The sequence below is a fragment of the Podarcis muralis genome, chromosome 11 (genome assembly GCF_964188315.1).
Source record: "Podarcis muralis chromosome 11, rPodMur119.hap1.1, whole genome shotgun sequence".
Taxonomy (NCBI): domain Eukaryota; kingdom Metazoa; phylum Chordata; class Lepidosauria; order Squamata; family Lacertidae; genus Podarcis; species Podarcis muralis.
The window spans coordinates 21,652,945-21,670,823 of record NC_135665.1 but is presented as its reverse complement, the minus strand read 5'-3'; the positions used below and the strand labels follow the sequence as shown (position 1 = coordinate 21,670,823).

Here is a 17,879-nt window from a genome sequence, read left to right as displayed (position 1 = left end):
AACTGCAGGGCTCCTTGAGGCATTGACTTCTTTTGCAACTCCTAAGAGGAGTGCTGTGGCCTAGAATTTGGCTGAATGATAAATACACCATTTTCTTATCTACTTAGTTCAATGGAAAGCTCTCCTCAGATTAAAATTAATATTTCAATATGCAAATTGCACTTTACAAAATTTCAGCTCAGCTCTAAACAACCAACAATCACTGAAGACAGCAGTTTCTTGCACAGCCTGCCTCTCGCTGACTACAGGGAACTGGATTGGTCACCCGTGCTGGAAACAGATGCTGGTTCCAGGGAAATTTTATTACGATTTGCCTCGCATCAGCTGGGAACAGGATTCTGCTTGTTATTGGAATGAAGAGAAACAACAATGGAGAAAATTCTTACTGATGTGTCACCTTTCAACGACTGTTTAGCTTTAAAGTACAACTAAAGAATTTAGGGTCTGAACTCTTGCGTTTTTTGTTTGTTTGTGAAAAAATGTGTTCTCTATAAATTGAATGGATGTGTACTTTCTGAAAAGGTCACTAAATATCTTTAATAATAATAATAATAATAATAATAATAATAATAATAATAATAATAATTTATATCCCGCCCTCTCCAGCCGAAACCGGGCTCAGGGCGGCTAACAACAATAAAATAGTGCAACATTGTAAAAACATTTCATTATAAAAATTAATTAAAATCCAATTGATGGCAACCATTAAGCTTAATTTCTGTAAAGATTGCCAAAGGAGGGAGTCAGGCTGCGCCCTGACCAAAGGCCTGGTGGAACAGCTCTGTCTTGCAGGCCCTGCGGCAAGATGTCAAGTCCCGCAGGGCCCTAGTCTCTTGCGACAGAGCGCTCCACCAGATTGGAGCCGCAGCCGAAAAAGCCCTGGCTCTAGTTGAGGCCAGCCTAACCTCTCTGTGGCCTGGGACCTTCAGGATGTTTTTATTTGAAGACCGTAAGTATGGACTCGCTATTTAAAAGGGGTGTGTGTGAATACGTCAAAGGGTTAGGCCATGGGTAGGCATACTAAGGCCTGGAGGTCGGATCTGGCCCCCTGCTGAAAAAGTTTGCTGACCCCTGGGATTGGCTGTGAGCCATCCTTTCTTCTGTGATTGAACAATTACTCACAAACATAACCCCAGTGAAGTGAAAGAAGCCTGGCGTGGTTTTTATTTTCTTGAGTTGATGAAAAGAAACCATTCTGGAAGTCGCCTAACAGTAACTTTACAGTGCAATGCTGTACATTTGTGCGGCTTTGCTTCTTTTGGGATATGCCTGGCCAATTCACTGCGGGTCTTTTAGCGGGCACAACATTTGCTTGTTTTAGATGCGCCTTTCTTTCTGTGCCCCCCAAAGTAGGCTTCAAACAGCTTAAAGATGAAAAGCGTGTGTTTTCTGTTTACTATTTGGTTTGTTGCCACTGAGGAAAAAGCTTCTGCAACTTTGTTTATTCGTATAACGAAGGATGATAAGGTCAAGTGCTTTTTAGCCATCTGTTCCCCACTCTGCTATGGATATCGCCCTTCGTGAAAAGCAGCCTCTCTCGCAGCGCAGAGTGATTGCTTCGTGCAAAATACCAGTAGCCTAACTGTGCAGCCGCGCCTGCTGCGCACACAAACGTGTTCCCTTCGCTGAACTAATTTGTATCCGCTGGGCCAGCTTAATGCAACGCTTCCTTATACCGTCCCATTCGCCAAATGTGACAGCTGCTGCAAGGAGACCTGTGGTGCATGCGAGGCCCCTTCGTAGCCTCTCTCAGTTGTGTCTCCACCAAAACATCACAGGGTAGTACGCTTCTGTAAAGCACATGGATGTGCTCCTGGAAAGTATATGAAGCATTACAAACGATGGCTTTCCACAACAATACTCAGTCAAAAGGGGACAACTTTAAGCTATGTTTTGCAAGCATATTCTATCAACTTACTACGACAATATAGTCCCTTCCATCCTCTGAGCAAGGCACACAGACTACCTATGCTAACAGAAAAATGCAAGTTTTTCAGACAGATATAAAAATCAGTCACACAGAATAATAACATTATTCGGACATAGTTGCAAGAGTTTAGAACTGGGTAGTCAAATGGTCCGGGATTTTCTAGACATTATCTTGTTTCTTCAAGCTCTGTCAACTTGGTTTCCTGAAGCTTCGTGCATGCAATACTCTATGCACCTGCATTGATCTATTATTATTATTATTATTATTATTATTATTATTATTATTAAATTTGTCAGTCACTTTATCTTGCCCAGGGACGCGGGTGGCGCTGTGGGTTAAAGCCTCAGCACCTAGGACTTGCCGATCGAAAGGTCGGCGGTTTGAATCCCCGCGGCGGGGTGCGCTCCCGTCGTCCGGTCCCAGCGCCTGCCAACCTAGCAGTTCGAAAGCACTTTCGGGTGCAAGTAGATAAATAGGGACCGCTTACTAGCGGGAAGGTAAACGGCGTTCCGTGTGCTGCGCTGGCTCGCCAGATGCAGCTTGTCACGCTGGCCACGTGACCCGGAAGTGTCTGCGGACAGCGCTGGCTCCCGGCCTCTAGAGTGAGATGAGCGCACAACCCTAGAGTCTGTCAAGACTGGCCCGTACGGGCAGGGGTACCTTTACCTTTACCTTATCTTGCCCAGGGCAACCCAAAGCAACTTACAACCAAAAAACAGGCCAAAAAACCCACAACTCCCACATAGATACATTAAAACTAAGTGGAAAGAGAAATGCACTAAAAACATCCCATTCAAAATGTATTTTGAAAACTATGAGGATTCTTATTCTCTTCTATATCTATATTCAAATGGCACTATTTAGAATCTGAGAACGGGGGGGGGGGGCTACACAAAAGCTGGAGGCACTTTTTAGATGGCAAATCCCACTGAATTTAGCAGAACTAACTTCTGCAAAAATGTAAGATAGGAAAGGCAGGCAGGCCATGTTCGATACAATGTACTCCTCATCCTGAAAATAAAACAGAATCTCTCATACAGAGGATACATTTAGAAGCCTGTAATTTTATGTGATTATCTGCAAGAAATGCTGTTTGCAAAAAATAGTATGCTAGAAATACTCTTATGCTGAAATACAAAATGCATATACATAATTTACATGTAAAAGGGAAGGGAAACTGTTTTGTTATAGTCCTAGAACATTCTTTATGCTTTTTGGAATATACAACACTTACACTTTAGGACAAGAAAATGAGAGGAATCTTGCATATTATTTATTGGATATATATTCCCTTTGACTCCCTGAAAAGGCTTAAATCATAATTATAAGCTCTTCTGTGGAAAATCTGATCAACATCTGCAAGATAAACAGCAATAAATCTGAAACAAGCATGAGAACTATGCATGTAAGCAGCTTCCAACAATTTAATGAAAATTTTAACTCTCCACAATTGCCTCTCTCCTCCATTTCAGAAGTCATACTCTGATTATGACTTGGATAAGGTTCAAATTCACTAAGCACCTTTGGTAAAGGTAAAGGGACCCCTGACCATTAGGTCCAGTCACGGATGACTCTGGGGTTGCGGTGCTCATCTCGCTTTATTGGTCAAGGAAGCCGGTGTACAGCTTCCGGGTCATGTGGCCAGCATGACTAAGCCGCTTCTGGTGAACCAGAGCAGCACACGGAAATGTCGTTTACCTTCCCACAGAGCAGTACCTATTTATCTACTTGCACTTTGACGTGCTTTTGAACTGCTAGGTTGGCAGGAGCAGGGACCAAGCACCGGAGCTCACCTTGTTGCAGGGATTCAAACCGCCGACCTTCTGATCGGCAAGCCCTAAGCTCTGTAGTTTAACCCACAGCACCACCCGCATCCGAAGTACCTTTGATAGCAAGCTATTATTTGTCAGCCCCATCACAATATAGATAATTACCTCTGCTACAGATATGTATGTCAACCATTTTGAATACCCAAGAAACAAACCACAGCTCTGAGATAAAGTGTGTGCACAAATGCATATGAATGTTTTATTATTATTATTATTAGTAGTAGTAGTAGTAGTAGCCATTCTGGGTGCCTTAAAGGTAAAGGTACCCCTGCCCGTACGGGCCAGTCTTGACAGACTCTAGGGTTGTGTGCCCATCTCACTCAAGAGGCCGGGGGCCAGCGCTGTCCGGAGACACTTCCGGGTCACGTGGCCAGTGTGACAAAGCTGCATCTGGCGAGCCAGCACAGCACACGGAACGCCGTTTACCTTCCCGCTGGTAAGCGGTCCCTATTTATCTACTTGCACCCGGGGGTGCTTTCGAACTGTTAGGTTGGCAGGCGCTGGGACCGAGCAGCGGGAGCGCACCCCGCCGCGGGGATTCGAACCGCCGACCTTTCGATTGGCAAGCCCTAGGCGCTGAGGCTTTTACCCACAGCGCCACCCGTGTCCCATACGGGTGCCTTACATAGTATCAAAAAATATCAAACAGTTGAAGCATCTGCTGTATTGTTAACAAACAACTGAAGTTTCTAGATCTGGGAGGTTTGACATCTTTTTCATTTAAAATTATCTATCTATCTATCTATCTATCTATCTATCTATCTATCTATCTATCATCTTCCAAGTATTACCTTGAAAGTGTTTTGTGAGTTATCTGCTGCTAGGAATGGGAGAAAAATGTACTATGTGGTTTGTTTTAGAGTACTATCGTACACATTTCTATTCAGAAGCAAGTACCATTAAATTTAACGAGACTTACTCCTAGGTTAAGTGAATATAGGATTGCAATCTGAGGCATTATGAAAGAGAAGAATGGAATTAAACACACAATTGTCATTTTAGAGATGGACTTGTGTTTAATGTAACAGAAAGTTCTGGCCTCAACATTTGCTCAGATGTACTTTTTGGCAAAAGTGCAATCCGCAACTAGTGCAAGTTTTTGTGGGGCAACTGTTATATTAAAATTTAAATTATTTCTAGTAATAAAAACCTTGCTTTAATAACTTCAGAAGCAAATAAATGCTGGCAGAAAAAGAGAACTTATTTTGAAAGAAGAAGATCTTAGTAATTCTCTAGAGAAAGAAAGAAATACTGCATACTTTGTGCAGAAGCAAAGCATGGATTGCGCTTTACTTCTGTGTTATACAGGTTACTCTCAAAGGGTTAGACAGCTTGATTATAAGAAAATAGTGTCATAATATAACCTTTGTATTAATGGCAGTAAAATATGGGAGATGCTTTTTAAACCTGTGTTTGGCTGATCTTTGGGGCCATAAAAGGAAGCTGCAGTTCATGCAACAATAACTTTTACCGATAGCAGCAGCCGGATATTACAGTCCTCAGATGTAAATTTTATGAAAAAGAACATTATTATGAACTTTGCAGACAGTTATTATGTCTCATTTTCAGCTGTTTAGCACAGTTCCGAAGAGGTTTCAGCTAATGAATGCAAAATGAGATTTAAAGTTATTAGAAAGCTCTTAGTTTGAGTTTAGCATTGACAGGTTAGCAAATTTTACACACACACACACACACACCTTTGACAGGTTACATCTTATGGTCAACTGGTGATAAATGTCGGGGGGAAATGTAAGATTGTTTCCCCTTACACCAAGCCAAAAACATTTGTTTACCATGCCATGACCCAACCATTCTAAGTAGTTTTGCTGTATTAAAAAGCTAGGGCTGAATTAGGTGTTGGGAGTGCAGCAAAGTAACTGAAATATTCATTTCCTTACATGCCAACCTCTGACTGACTCTCTCTGACCATATTCTCAGCATATCAATTTTCACTGTGTGAACTGACCACATAATGAGTATTCAGGTTCTGTAACAACAGCAAACAGGCATAAACTTTGTACCTATTGCTTCTTAACAATTTTTAGCCTATTCATGCCTGAGAGGAGTGTGGCCCAATTATCTTGGTAACACAGTACATATAAACTTTGCCCTAGTTGTATGGGATCTTCATTTCCTCAAGCCGCTCCTTTATAAATGAGTGAATATTTTTTTTTTCTCATAGAAAACTCATGTTACTAGTTGCTACGGTAAGATTTGAGAGCTCCCTGTATCTCTTCTGTTGTTTAAAAGTATCTCTCAAAAAAGCATGTCTTGAATAGAAAGGAATTTATTATTAAATAGCATTAGCAATAGTAGTTCCCTTCTACTGCCTGCACCTACTAATAGCAGACTCTCCTGAACCTTGTCGTCTAGTTCCTTCAAACCCAAAAGGGAGATGTACAGTCACAAGTAAATAGTTTTAAGCACAACACATTCCTAAACTGGCTAAGAGAGTGCTAGACTTATTAATTCCCCACCCTATACAGTCGTACCTTGGAAGTCGAATGGAATCCGTTCCGGAAGTCCGTTCAATTTCCAAAATGTTCAAAAAGCAAAGTGCGGTTTCTCCTGCAGCCAATCAGAAGCTGTGGAAGCCCCATCAGACGTTTGGCTTCCAAAAACAGTTCACAAACTGGAACACTCACTTCCTGGTTTGCGGCGTTCAGGAGCCAAAACGTTCAAGAACTAAGCTGTTCAAAAACCAAGGTACGACTGTATTTCTTTTATATGTGGATTCAAGATTTTCTGCTTTTAATAGTACATCAATAACAGCAAGACAATGTGCTCCCTACCCCTCAAGTAGTGGAAAGTTCCAGTAGCGATGCTACAGGGTTTAGACGCTTTGAATGAGCACTGGGGACTTACGGTGTCTTTGTGATATTAGTTTTATTTTACAAATATATAAGCAGCCTGTGTTGGAAGCAAACATGCACTCCTAAACAGGGAGCAGATCTTCTAAGTCTGCATCCACAAACCCTGTACCCTCACTGAATTTCATACTTTTTCCTGTAAGACCTATTGCAGTCGTTAAGAGTCGTCAACAGGCTCATCACAGCTATCTGCCAATCACCCATTCCCACCACCCTTCTGAGTAATACCCCTCCCCACCTCCTCGCTATATAGAAGGATCTGGCAACTTCTGTTTCAGTGTATCTGAAGAAGTGTGCATGCACACGAAAGCTCATACCAAGAACTAACTTAGTTGGTCTTTAAGGTGCTACTGGAAGGAATTTTTTGTTTTGAATTTCATACAACGCACTAAACACGCCAACACACATCTCAAAACTCTGCCATTCTTTGTTGGATTCTCTCTCCCTTCAAACTGAAAAACCTGGCTCCAAACTGTTTCAGTGCCTGCACAACTCATCTCTGAAGGATGTAAGGGCCAGATCCTAGTCCAATCGGGGACAGGGGGTGGGCAGGAACAACCTATAATCAATTAGGATTACTCGACAAAATTCTCAGCCACCCGTTCACCATGCTTAAGATGACCAAACTCAGAACTGTACTGATGGTTCCAGTTCCACATATGGGCAAACCTTCAGCAATTTTTTAAAAAAAGAAATTGTAACAGAAGAATAAAAATGATATGCGGAAGGAACGGATTAATAAATTGCATGAGAATTTTACAGCAGATAGGGACCAGCATAACTAACGGAGCTTGCGAGCTGGAACGATGCATTAATTCATTTTTATTTTTAAATGTCTCTATATAATGCTTCAGGATGCATTAACTTAAGTTGCTCTTCTTTCAGGCTTTATTTAGGCCATGAAAACCACTCTGAAATTAATAAAACTAATAAACAAAAGCAAAACAAAACATTAAACGGGTGAGAAGGTAACAGACCTTACTTGTGGTAGAGAATCTTTTTTAAAAAAAATATATTCTTACTCACTTGGAACACTACACAGATGATCAGTATTCCACCTCTATCAAATCATAGAATTATAGAGTTGGAAGGGGACCCTGAGGATCATCTAGTCCAACCCTCGGCAATGAAGGAATATGCAATTGTCTCATTTGGGGATCAAACCTGCAACCTTGGCATTATCACCACCACCCTCTAACCAATTGAGCTAGCCAGGCCATACATTGAGATATAAGGCATTCTATTCACAGACCTCCTCAAGCCTCTATTCTTGAATCTCAGTACAGTGGTACCTCGGGTTAAGAACTAAATTCGTTCTGGAGGTCCGTTCTTAACCTGAGGTACCACTTTAGCTAATGGGGCCTCCCGCTGCTGCCGCACGATTTCTGTTCTCATCCTGAAGCAAAGTTCTTAACCCCAGGTACTATTTCTGGGTTAGCGGAGTCTGTAACCTGAAGTGTCTGTAACCTGAAGCATCTGTAACCTGAAACATCTGTAACCTGAGGTACCACTGTAGAAGTACAAATCTGGATATACTGTATGTCATTTTGCCTTTCTTTTTTCTGAGGCAGTGCCCTTTGTGAGGAATTCCCTGCTCCACTGTTCCTTTCTCCTCTATTTGTGTTCCGCTGGCATTTGAACACTATTTTTAAAGAAGGAGAAAAAGCCTTCGATTCTGCTGTTGATCAATTTAATTAATTTATCATCACCTCCAGTTTCTGTGTTCTTTGTGTCCTGTGGGGTTTTTTGTGTGTGCTGCTTTTAGGTTTTTTTTTTTTTTTTTTTTGCAACTGCTTTAATGATAACAGTATTTCGGTTTTGACCTTTGTGGTTTTATACTTCATTTGCAACCCTGTCTTGGAGTCAGAATGCAGAATACTTTTCAAAGGCAGGAGAAAAGCAGGATGCAATATTTTTCTATAAACAAAATAACTAAATTAATTCATATTACGTTTAATATTAAAAGGCTTGTGGTTTGGGGAAGAACTGCAGCTTGGTGGTCCAGTAAATGCTTTTCATGAAGAAGGTTCCAGGTTCAGATCCTGACATCTTCAGATAAGGCTGGGAAGACTCCTGCCTAAAACTCTGTGGAATTGCCGTCAGTCAATATAAAGATACTATCAAGCTAGACAGATCCACGATCTGACTTGTATAAGGCACTTTTCTATACTTCTGTGAGTTGCTGACCTGGCAGTTCTCAGCCTGATCTAAAACCTGTCAGAAAGGCTTACAGCATACTAAATGTGGAATTTCTATCAAGCACACAAGGGCTATTGTCAATGTAATCAAAGGTTACCTTTGCTGAAGATAACTTTTGATGAAGAGAGATTATACCAGGTGTTGCTGCAGAAGCCATCATTGTAAAAATTTCTCTTAGGTCATGGTATTGATCCAATGCATAGTTGAGTAAAAACATGAAACAGGACTAGTATTTCAGCTACTAAAAGGAGTCAATGACCCTCCTACTGCATCAACATGTGAATATGTAAAGCCGTTGGTCAGCAAAAACTCCACTCATGAGTTATTCAAGCATCTCTTCCAAGAATTTTACCCCAATGATTATCTTTTAAAAATTGTTTTCAACAACAACAGTAACAACAGTTCCATGCATAATGTGCATGGGGGGGGGGAGCCACTTGGAGTAGCATTTTCCATATTAAATTAATAATAAAAGGTATATGCAAATACTGTGTTGCAGGTGTCTGCAAGTCTGCAAAGGGAACTGACTCAGGCAGAAGCACACTTCATTTTTAAGTCTGAGTGTTAAACCTTACCTGTTTAGGTATTCGAAAAAGGGTATTCTTAAAGAATATATCTTTGGCCTGGCTCCATGTTCCATCAATGATAATGATCACATAGGGATCAGGTGAGCTCAAGTCGACCTCTTCCAAATTTGCTGCTCCAGCTCCAGGATATAATATTAAGGTATTTTTATTTCTGCACACAGATGCCAGCTCAGGGTACCTACAGAAATATTGAAAAAGTGACTTTAGTGTTTTCTTTCTTTCTTTCTGATGAGTACAAATATAGAACTTGCTCGTCTTTTTCGATCCTGCCTATCCCATTTCACCTCATGATAAACCTGGATTCTAAGTATCCACACATATGAAATCTGTTTAACATACTTAGCCCCACTGGTTTAGGAAACTCCAATTCTTCATTCATCGGAATGAAACTACTTATTTACAATCTTCCCCAAATAATTCCACCCAACACTCTCAAGGACTACTTAAATGCACGGAGAAAGAAACCTGTGTGTTGCACTCCTATTAACTTTGTGAATGAGACTGCAGAAAGCTGTTAGCCTTTGGAGGCAGAACAATAGTGGGGAGCAAAGAGCAGTGTGATGGACCAGACTTCCCCAGGAGAGGGACGGGAAACATGCAAACCAGCTCTGCCAACCCCTCCTTTTTTGCTGACTTCCCCACTGTTAGCAAGCAGGTATCTTCTTTCCTTGGAGATGTGTGGCACTGTGGGTTAAACCATAGAGCCTAGGACTTGCCGATCAGAAGGTCGGTGGTTCGAATCCCCACGACGGAGTGAGCTCCCATTGCTCGGTCCCTGCTCCTGCCAACTTAGCAGTTCGAAAGCACGTCAAAGTGCAAGTGATACACAGGTACCGCTCAAGCGGGAAGGTAAACGGCGTTTCCGTGCACTGCTCTGGTTCGCCAGAAGCGGCTTAGTCATGCTGGCCACATGACCCAGAAGCTGTACACCGGCTCCCTCAGCCAATAAAGCGAGATGAGCGCCGCAACCCCAGAGTCAGTCACGACTGGACCTAATGGTCAGGGGTCCCTTCACCTTTTTATCTTCTTTCCTTGGCTGCCTTCATTAAACAGCTCTTTGATCTTTGGAAGTATTATTTTTTAATGCCCCAGTCAACCCTCTCTATTGGCTAGACTTGGAAGGCAACTGGGTATGGGGTTGGGTTGTTTAAACTCAAAAAAGACAATTTTCAACTTATGGTTTTTACAGGGTAACACATTCTGGAAAAAGATGTTCTTAAAGAAACACCTATTTTAAATAATAATTGAACAATTCCCCGTTAGAGCATAATAACAATACAAGGCAAACTGATCCTAAGCGCAGACAAGACTGTGTTTATCAATATCCATCTGTTTCAGAATTCAGGGACTGGTTCCATTTGCAATCTTCTCTTTAGGTTTTTCCTTTTACATTGCTCCAATTGTGCTAGCTTCCTGTGCCCCAACTCTTTCTCTCTACCCTATAGCATTTTTCTCCCTCTCTCTTTTTCTTCCCTATATATAAATTATTTCAACTCCCTCCCTAAATGTCTTAGTCAATCAGAGTGGGAAGTGGAACCTTGGTATAGTTTCTATTTCCCCAAACATCAAATTCTCGGGCTTAACTTTGAACCCTCCTGTATAATGTAGACCTTTTCAAAGAGAAAAGCCCTAAAAAAAAAAAGGAAAAAAAGAGGAAGCAGCCAACCATTTTATAAGAAAGAAGAAAACATAAAATGGTGGAACAGTTTCATTCCTTCAGAGGCAGCAAAAACCATGTATGGACATTAGGGAGTGGTGGTTGCTATAAAATGATCCAACGGCTGCATTCAGCTCTTAGATTTAGGAACACTGAACAATGTATTAAACACATTTAATGCTGAATTGTTAATTCATATCTATGCCAGGATGTCTGCATTCTCATGAACACAGCCAAGATAGGGGAGGAGAAAGGCATGCCTCCCGCCCGCTCTAGCTAGTTTCTGTGACAACTTATAGTCCTAGCTAGTAGTGGACGGTATGGTTCAGCCACAGCACTCACCTGACCTTCTGACAGAGTCACTGTTGATTACTGAGAGGGAAAGGGGTGAGGAAATAGAGAGGTCAGTGAGATCAGCAGGATCGCTTTGCCAACCTCCCTGTTGCCAGGGGAGGAGGAAGGAGGTGGGGTGTGTGGTCCGCCCCGGGTGTCACCACTGAGAGGGGTGACAAAATGCCAGGCAGCACTCACCGCGGGGCCTGCAGTGGGAGAGACGCAGTGGTTTGGGCACACACAGGCTCCGCGCTGCCCAAACAGTCTGCCAGCTGCATCTCTCCCCCCCAGCTGAAGGACGGCTGAGTGGGAGGAGGCAGGCAGACTCCAGAGGCCCCGTGGTGCGCCCTGCCCCTATGGGTGGCTCACACCACCCCTGGGCAGCAGCAGCACAGCTGTCGGGAGCTCGGGGTAATAATAATAATAATAATAATAATAATAATAATAATAATAATAATAATAATAATAATAATAATTTATTATTTATACCCCGCCCATCTGGCTGAGTCTCCCCAGCCACTCTGTGCGGCTAAGTAAGCACTGCCACCTCAATATGTCAGCTGCTACTTAGCTTACATTAAAATCATAGGTTTACAGAGTTGGAAGGGACCAGGAGGGTCATCTAGTCCAAACCCCTGCAATGCAGGAATCTTTATGCCCAGTATGGGGCTCAAACCCACGGCCTGAGATTAAAAGGATCATGCTTTACCAACTAGGAAGAGATACTTAACAGACCCGGAGAAGGCTATCAACTTAGCAAAAGAAGCTGGTCTGATCATTTTAGAAGTCCTCCTTTTTCACAAGCCAAAGGCTTGCAACTACAGAATCACTGAGCTGAGGGAGATCCTGAGAAGACATTCATCCCTGACCCAATCATACAGTAGTACAGTGGAACCTCGGGTTGCGAACGTGATCCGTGCGGGAGGCACGTTCGCAACCCGCAGCGCCACGTCTGTGCATGCACAGGTCATGATTCGCCGCTTCTGCGTATGCCCAAAGCTCAATTTAGCACTTCTGTGCATGCCCGAGCGCCGACACCCAGAAGTAACCCGTTCCGGTACTTCCAGGTTTGGCGCGGTGTGCAACCCGAAAACGCGTAACCTGAAGAGTCTGTAACCCGAAGTACCACTGTATTAACTATTAAAATAAAAGCTTCAATGGTCTGCGTTTAACATAGAGATTACTTAAATTAACAAAAAAAAATCTGTCCTACTGTATCAACCTATGCAGGAGTGAATCCATAGAAGACTAGAACACCATTATGAAACAAAGCATGAAACAAGGATATTGCAATACCAAAGAGTGGCAGGTGTTTTAATAGTAAATCCCACTTCAATCGGAGTGGCTTCATCCTTTTTGAAGTTCCCAAGACTAAAGGAATCACAGGGAGGGGGAACCCCAAAATTCAACATTCCCCTACCCCTCCAGATCAGAGCCAGATTTGTAAAGATCTTAAATCTCGGGATGTAAAGGGAAAAATAAAAGTTGCATTCTATATGCACATGTGATTTTCTTACAAAGAAAGGACTTTCCTCTTGAGCCTTATGTGCTTCAAAGAGGCTGAGAAAAGCCTGGCAGCTGCTTCAATGTAAACTGAGGACAAACTGAAAGCGTTGATTGAGGCAGAGGTACTCCACTTCAAGCATTTTCCAGCCGCTAAGGACTGAGCATTACTAAAAATAAATGAAAGTGGGGGTTTTCGCCTTTATCGTAATCCTCAACTGATATGAGAAGCCAGAAGGAAATGTCTCCACAGAAGTGGTGCATGTTTCACAGAACTGGTCTATATACACAGGAACGTGCTCCCTTCTTTGGTCCTCTCAACCCCAAAATGAACATACTTTTCACAGGCAACCACGGCCCTCCAGATGTTTTGGGACTACAACTCCCATGATCCCTAGCTAACAGGACCAGTGGTCAGGGATGATGGGAACTGTAGTCCCAAAACATCTGGAGGGCCAAGGTTGCCTATGCCTGAGTTAAAGAGTCTAGATTTTTAATTTTTAAAAAACACATCTCTATAGGTACCAGGTGTGCCTCGGCGGGCAGAATTCATAAGTGGGAACCAACAACTGATGAGGGCCTCTCCCTAACTGCTACCTACCCCATCTCAAACAGTATGGAAACCATGCAGAATGGTTTCCAAAGATCTTGGTGCAGAGCCAGGTTGATATGAGTATAAATGGTCCTTCATACATTTGTGGATGGTGTGTTGTGGCAAATTGATAAGAAACCAGACTACTTTGCTGATATATCAGCAGAAAAACTTCCATTTAAGAATGCATGCAGATACTTGTAGGGCGGTAGGGGAATTTTCAAAACCCATCTTGAAAGAGAGATTAAAATTCTAAGTCCTTTTTGTTTTGGAAGCCATATTTTTATTATATAGAACTGCATTTTTCTTTGCCGCTTAGAATGCTGCTCCACTTTTAAGACAGGGCTGAGACGGCCATGCAATTTCATCTAAGAAAGGACAGGGATTTCATGCTATTCCGAGATATATTTTGCTTTCCTGAATCTAAAACTAAAATGTTGTCTGTTGTAATGCTAGTTGTGACTACAGACCAAGATTCCAGGTTACTTTTATCAGACTTACGTTTCATAAAGAAAACCCCATATTATATTTGCCATTCTCTTCTATTTTTAGGCATCTCTTTTTGGGAAAAAGGAAACAAACTTTGATAATGTAGATAGGGATTACTCTCTGCACTCTGTCTCTAAAGTTATATTTTTCCTAGGACAGTTACCATACTTATTGTCTATGGCCAATGCACTCAGTAAAATACATCACATAATTAGTTGGCACCATCACCACAAAACTGCACTTGAGAGCTACATTTATTTTATTTTATTTAGATTTCCTCTATAGGCAGGAGCATTCCAAAAAATGCTGCTTCCACCTTGAATTTGGAGAGGTAAACTCTTGGCCATTCTGCAAAGTCTCTGCAACTTTTCAATGTGCCCCCCCACTAAACTTGTTCATTTCCAATACATCCTTGTTGTATTTCAGCTGTTCAGTGCGGCAAGTTTATAGAAAACTTTTCAGACTGATTTTTCAGGTTAATCTGTGACGAATTTGAAGATTTAGATTTGTTTTGCTTTTCGTCTACACAAAATATAAAGATTCTGTTCTTGTAAGTACCTCTGAAACATCAATAGCATTTTAATTTATTAAAATTAAAATTGAAGGTCTTGGGGGGACCTTTAAAAAGATGCCAAAATAATAAAAGGAGTATATATATATATATGATATCAGAAAAACAAATGGGCTTATTTTAGCTTCATAAAAATAAAAATGAAGAACTATGATAATATAGAGAAATGGCTTTCAAAGAATTTAATTAGCACAAAAGTTTGTTTAACCAAGTGCAAAATCACCCTTAAAGCTCCAATAAAATAACTTAATGACATGAGAAATTGATTATTTTATTACTAATCTGTTGGCAGTGTTTGCTTTATTTATTTATTTTTAAATCATATTTATTAAAGTTTCCGAAAAATAAAAAAGACATAAAAAAAGAAAAAGAAAAGAAGAATATTTAAAACCTTATTTTCATTAACATCTTTCCAAGACTTCCCCACCCCTCTCCCTATAGTATTCCATTTCCATTAAATTAATTCCACAAGTTTTTCCCCCCAAATTTAAAACTTATTATAATTAACCCAATATTCAATTTAATTCGTCTTATATAATCCCTTTCCCTTAAAAATACCTTCTTTCAAGATTAAATTTTTTTTTTCTCCCTAAGGACGACCCCAATTCCCTTCCACGAATTCCCCTTTTAATACACACAAAAATTAAAAGAGATAAAAAAGAAGATTCTTAATATAATTTTACACCCTTTGGATTCCAAGTCTCCCTCCCCCCTTTCCCGGTGTCGATCCCCAATATCCATCAATCTAGCTGCTATCAGCCTGGAGGTCTCACGTCCATGTCCGAATCTCTCTCAGCTCCACTTTGCCGGTTTTCTTAGTAATCTTTAACTTCAAACACCCAGTCTTAAAAAAGTTCTATCTCAAGAAAGTCCATTTTTCTTCCATCCAGACCTCTATATTTAAGAGTAAAACTCAACTTCTGTTTCTTAATCCTTTTAAGTCTGAATGTCCCAAATGTTCTAACTTCCAGCTTAGTCCAATTCTTGTTTTCTTTTGTGTCCCCCCTAGCAGGCTTTTGGCCTTCCTTACTCTTTACAATAATGTGGCTCCTCCTTCATTCTCTTCCAAATCGTCATGGATCCCTTGTTCTCTTTCTCAAATTTCTTTTCCTGTTGTGCTGCAAAAACATACTAGTTCAAAAACTTCTGGTTCCTCTACAGAGGTGTTATTTGTTCAGGAACAAAAACTTACGTCAAGTCCCTTCCGTTCTTCAATAGATAAATCTATTGTCTCCTTTAGTGTAGAAAACCTCTGTAGACAAAATAATGTTTCGGTTTTGCAGCTTTCCCAGGAGATAAAATAGTCCAGTCCCATCCCATGAGTATTTTTCCACTTACAGTCCTTCTTGTAATGTCCAAAAGCCCCTCTAGGGGGATTATAGTAACTTAGTTTCCTTCCAAATCAAACCCAAAAGTCCAGCTAACTTGTTTTCCTTATTTTCAACAATTTATATCCAAATTGTAACAAATCTAACCAGCAAAGTCCTCGTAACAAAGTTCTCTTTTTGTTCTCCAACTTTGACAGCTACTTTGACAGCTGTCAAAATCTCTATATCTCTTCACCAGGCTCTCTCACAGATCTCTCCTGGTTCCCGGGGGGGGGGGGTGCATTTTAACTCATCCATTCTCCTCCAGCACAGTTACTTGTAATTTCCCATCGTGAAATTAATAACTTTTATCAATAAAAAAGAGTGAACTCTTCTCTCGACCTTAGTTGTCAGATCCTTGCTTTAAATTGTCTACAGTAGGGGGGGGACTTCCTTTTTACGCTTCCCCCGCTCGTACCGAATTCCAAAAAAAAAAACATTTTCCCTTTTAGGTCCAGTTTCCAAATTACTCACGGGTTGTTGTTTTAAGTCCAGATTTTCAAAGAAGAAGTCAGCGCTCTCCGTCGAATGGCATGCGGCTTCGCTCGGCAGGGGAAGCGGAGGACTCATAGCACCACGCCACCCCCCATCCCCCGCTCCGTAGCCTTTAAAAAGGCTCCTTCGCGGGTCGGGGGTGCGCAAACGGTGCCCGCCGAGTGACCAAGTCCATGGGCATCCGCGCCCATGGTTTTTAAGGGTCCCCGCGTCGCCGGCGTGGCGGGACCTGACCCCTGCCGAGCAGGCTCCCATTCGGCGCTGGCGCCAACCCGGAAGTCCTCTTGGCAGTGTTTGCTTTAAAGTACAGTGGAACCTCAGTTCCCGAACGCCTCCGTTGTTGTACGTTTCGGTTCTCGAACACCAAAAACCTGGAAGTAAATGCTTCCATTGTTGAACGTTTTTCAGAACCCGGACATGCGACATGGCTTCCACTGAGTGCAAGAAGCTCTTGCAACCAATGAGCCTCAGTTTCCAAATGGATTTCAGAAGCCAAACGGATTTCATTAGAGAACCGAGGTACCACTGTATTAGGATACTCTACTGTCCAACTGAAAAAGGATTGACGATTTTAAAAATGCTTGTAAAAATATCTCTTAAAAGAGTTAAATAAATCCTAGGATAATAGTTTCACTACTTCATCAGAACTTTCATGATGAATAATAGAACAAGCACTTGGCCAAAAATACACAATGATAATTAAATAAAGTATTATACATTACAGGATATAGCTTTATTTATTTATGGAATACTTTAAATTAAGCATGACGGTAAATAGATAAAATGCTTGGTGTTTCCCCCCCCTGTGCTATGAAGTTAATAACATTTCTTTGAAAAGATTTCTGCCAGAAGATTATACTGAGCAATAGTAGGCACACTATGAAATCTAAAATTTGATCTTGAGGTGCATGCTATGCTGCTTCAGTGTGCCTTTGGGCTGGGGCGTGATTTGCTTCATTTCTCTGTACTTCTCAAAACATCTTATCTTTCCCACTCATACCATCACATTTATTATACCTCCAGCCCTTGAAGAGACATTTCCAGCGCCTTTTCATTCAGTGGTTGTGACTCAGCGTCGGAATTCCTCAGGTGGCAATTCTCTAAATAGTGACAGACTAGGGAGTGCAACTACCTAGGTGGAAGCAGGATAAACTGGGCTAGAACTTCACTAAAGACAGAAGACAAGAGGTTAGTGCAAAGGGCACTTTGTTCTGAAGATGGCTGGCTCTGGTTAGAGGACCAAGAACTAGGGAGCTACAAAGGATGCTAGCCATGAGTCAGAAAGGAGGGGAGCCTATTGGGTTATTGTTTTTATTTTTATTATGTATTTTGTGGTTTTATATCTTGATTTTGTTCTGTGAACCACAGTGAGACCCCCGACTATAGGGCAGTATATAAATTCAATAAATAACAATAATAATAATAACCCAAACTGGTGGAAAACTCAGTAAATAGAA

At 41.4% G+C, this 17,879-nt stretch overlaps 1 protein-coding gene across 2 annotated transcripts in view; it reads right to left on the bottom strand.

The window, feature by feature from the left end:
• Positions 1-17,879, bottom strand: part of DTWD2 (DTW motif tRNA-uridine aminocarboxypropyltransferase 2) — a 92,370-nt gene that overhangs the window by 32,532 nt on the left and 41,959 nt on the right. For both annotated transcript variants that reach the window (XM_028748594.2, XM_028748593.2), the window contains exon 4: positions 9,404-9,593. In XM_028748594.2, the coding sequence (XP_028604427.2) occupies positions 9,404-9,593 (190 nt within the window). The remainder of the gene's footprint in view (positions 1-9,403; positions 9,594-17,879) is intronic.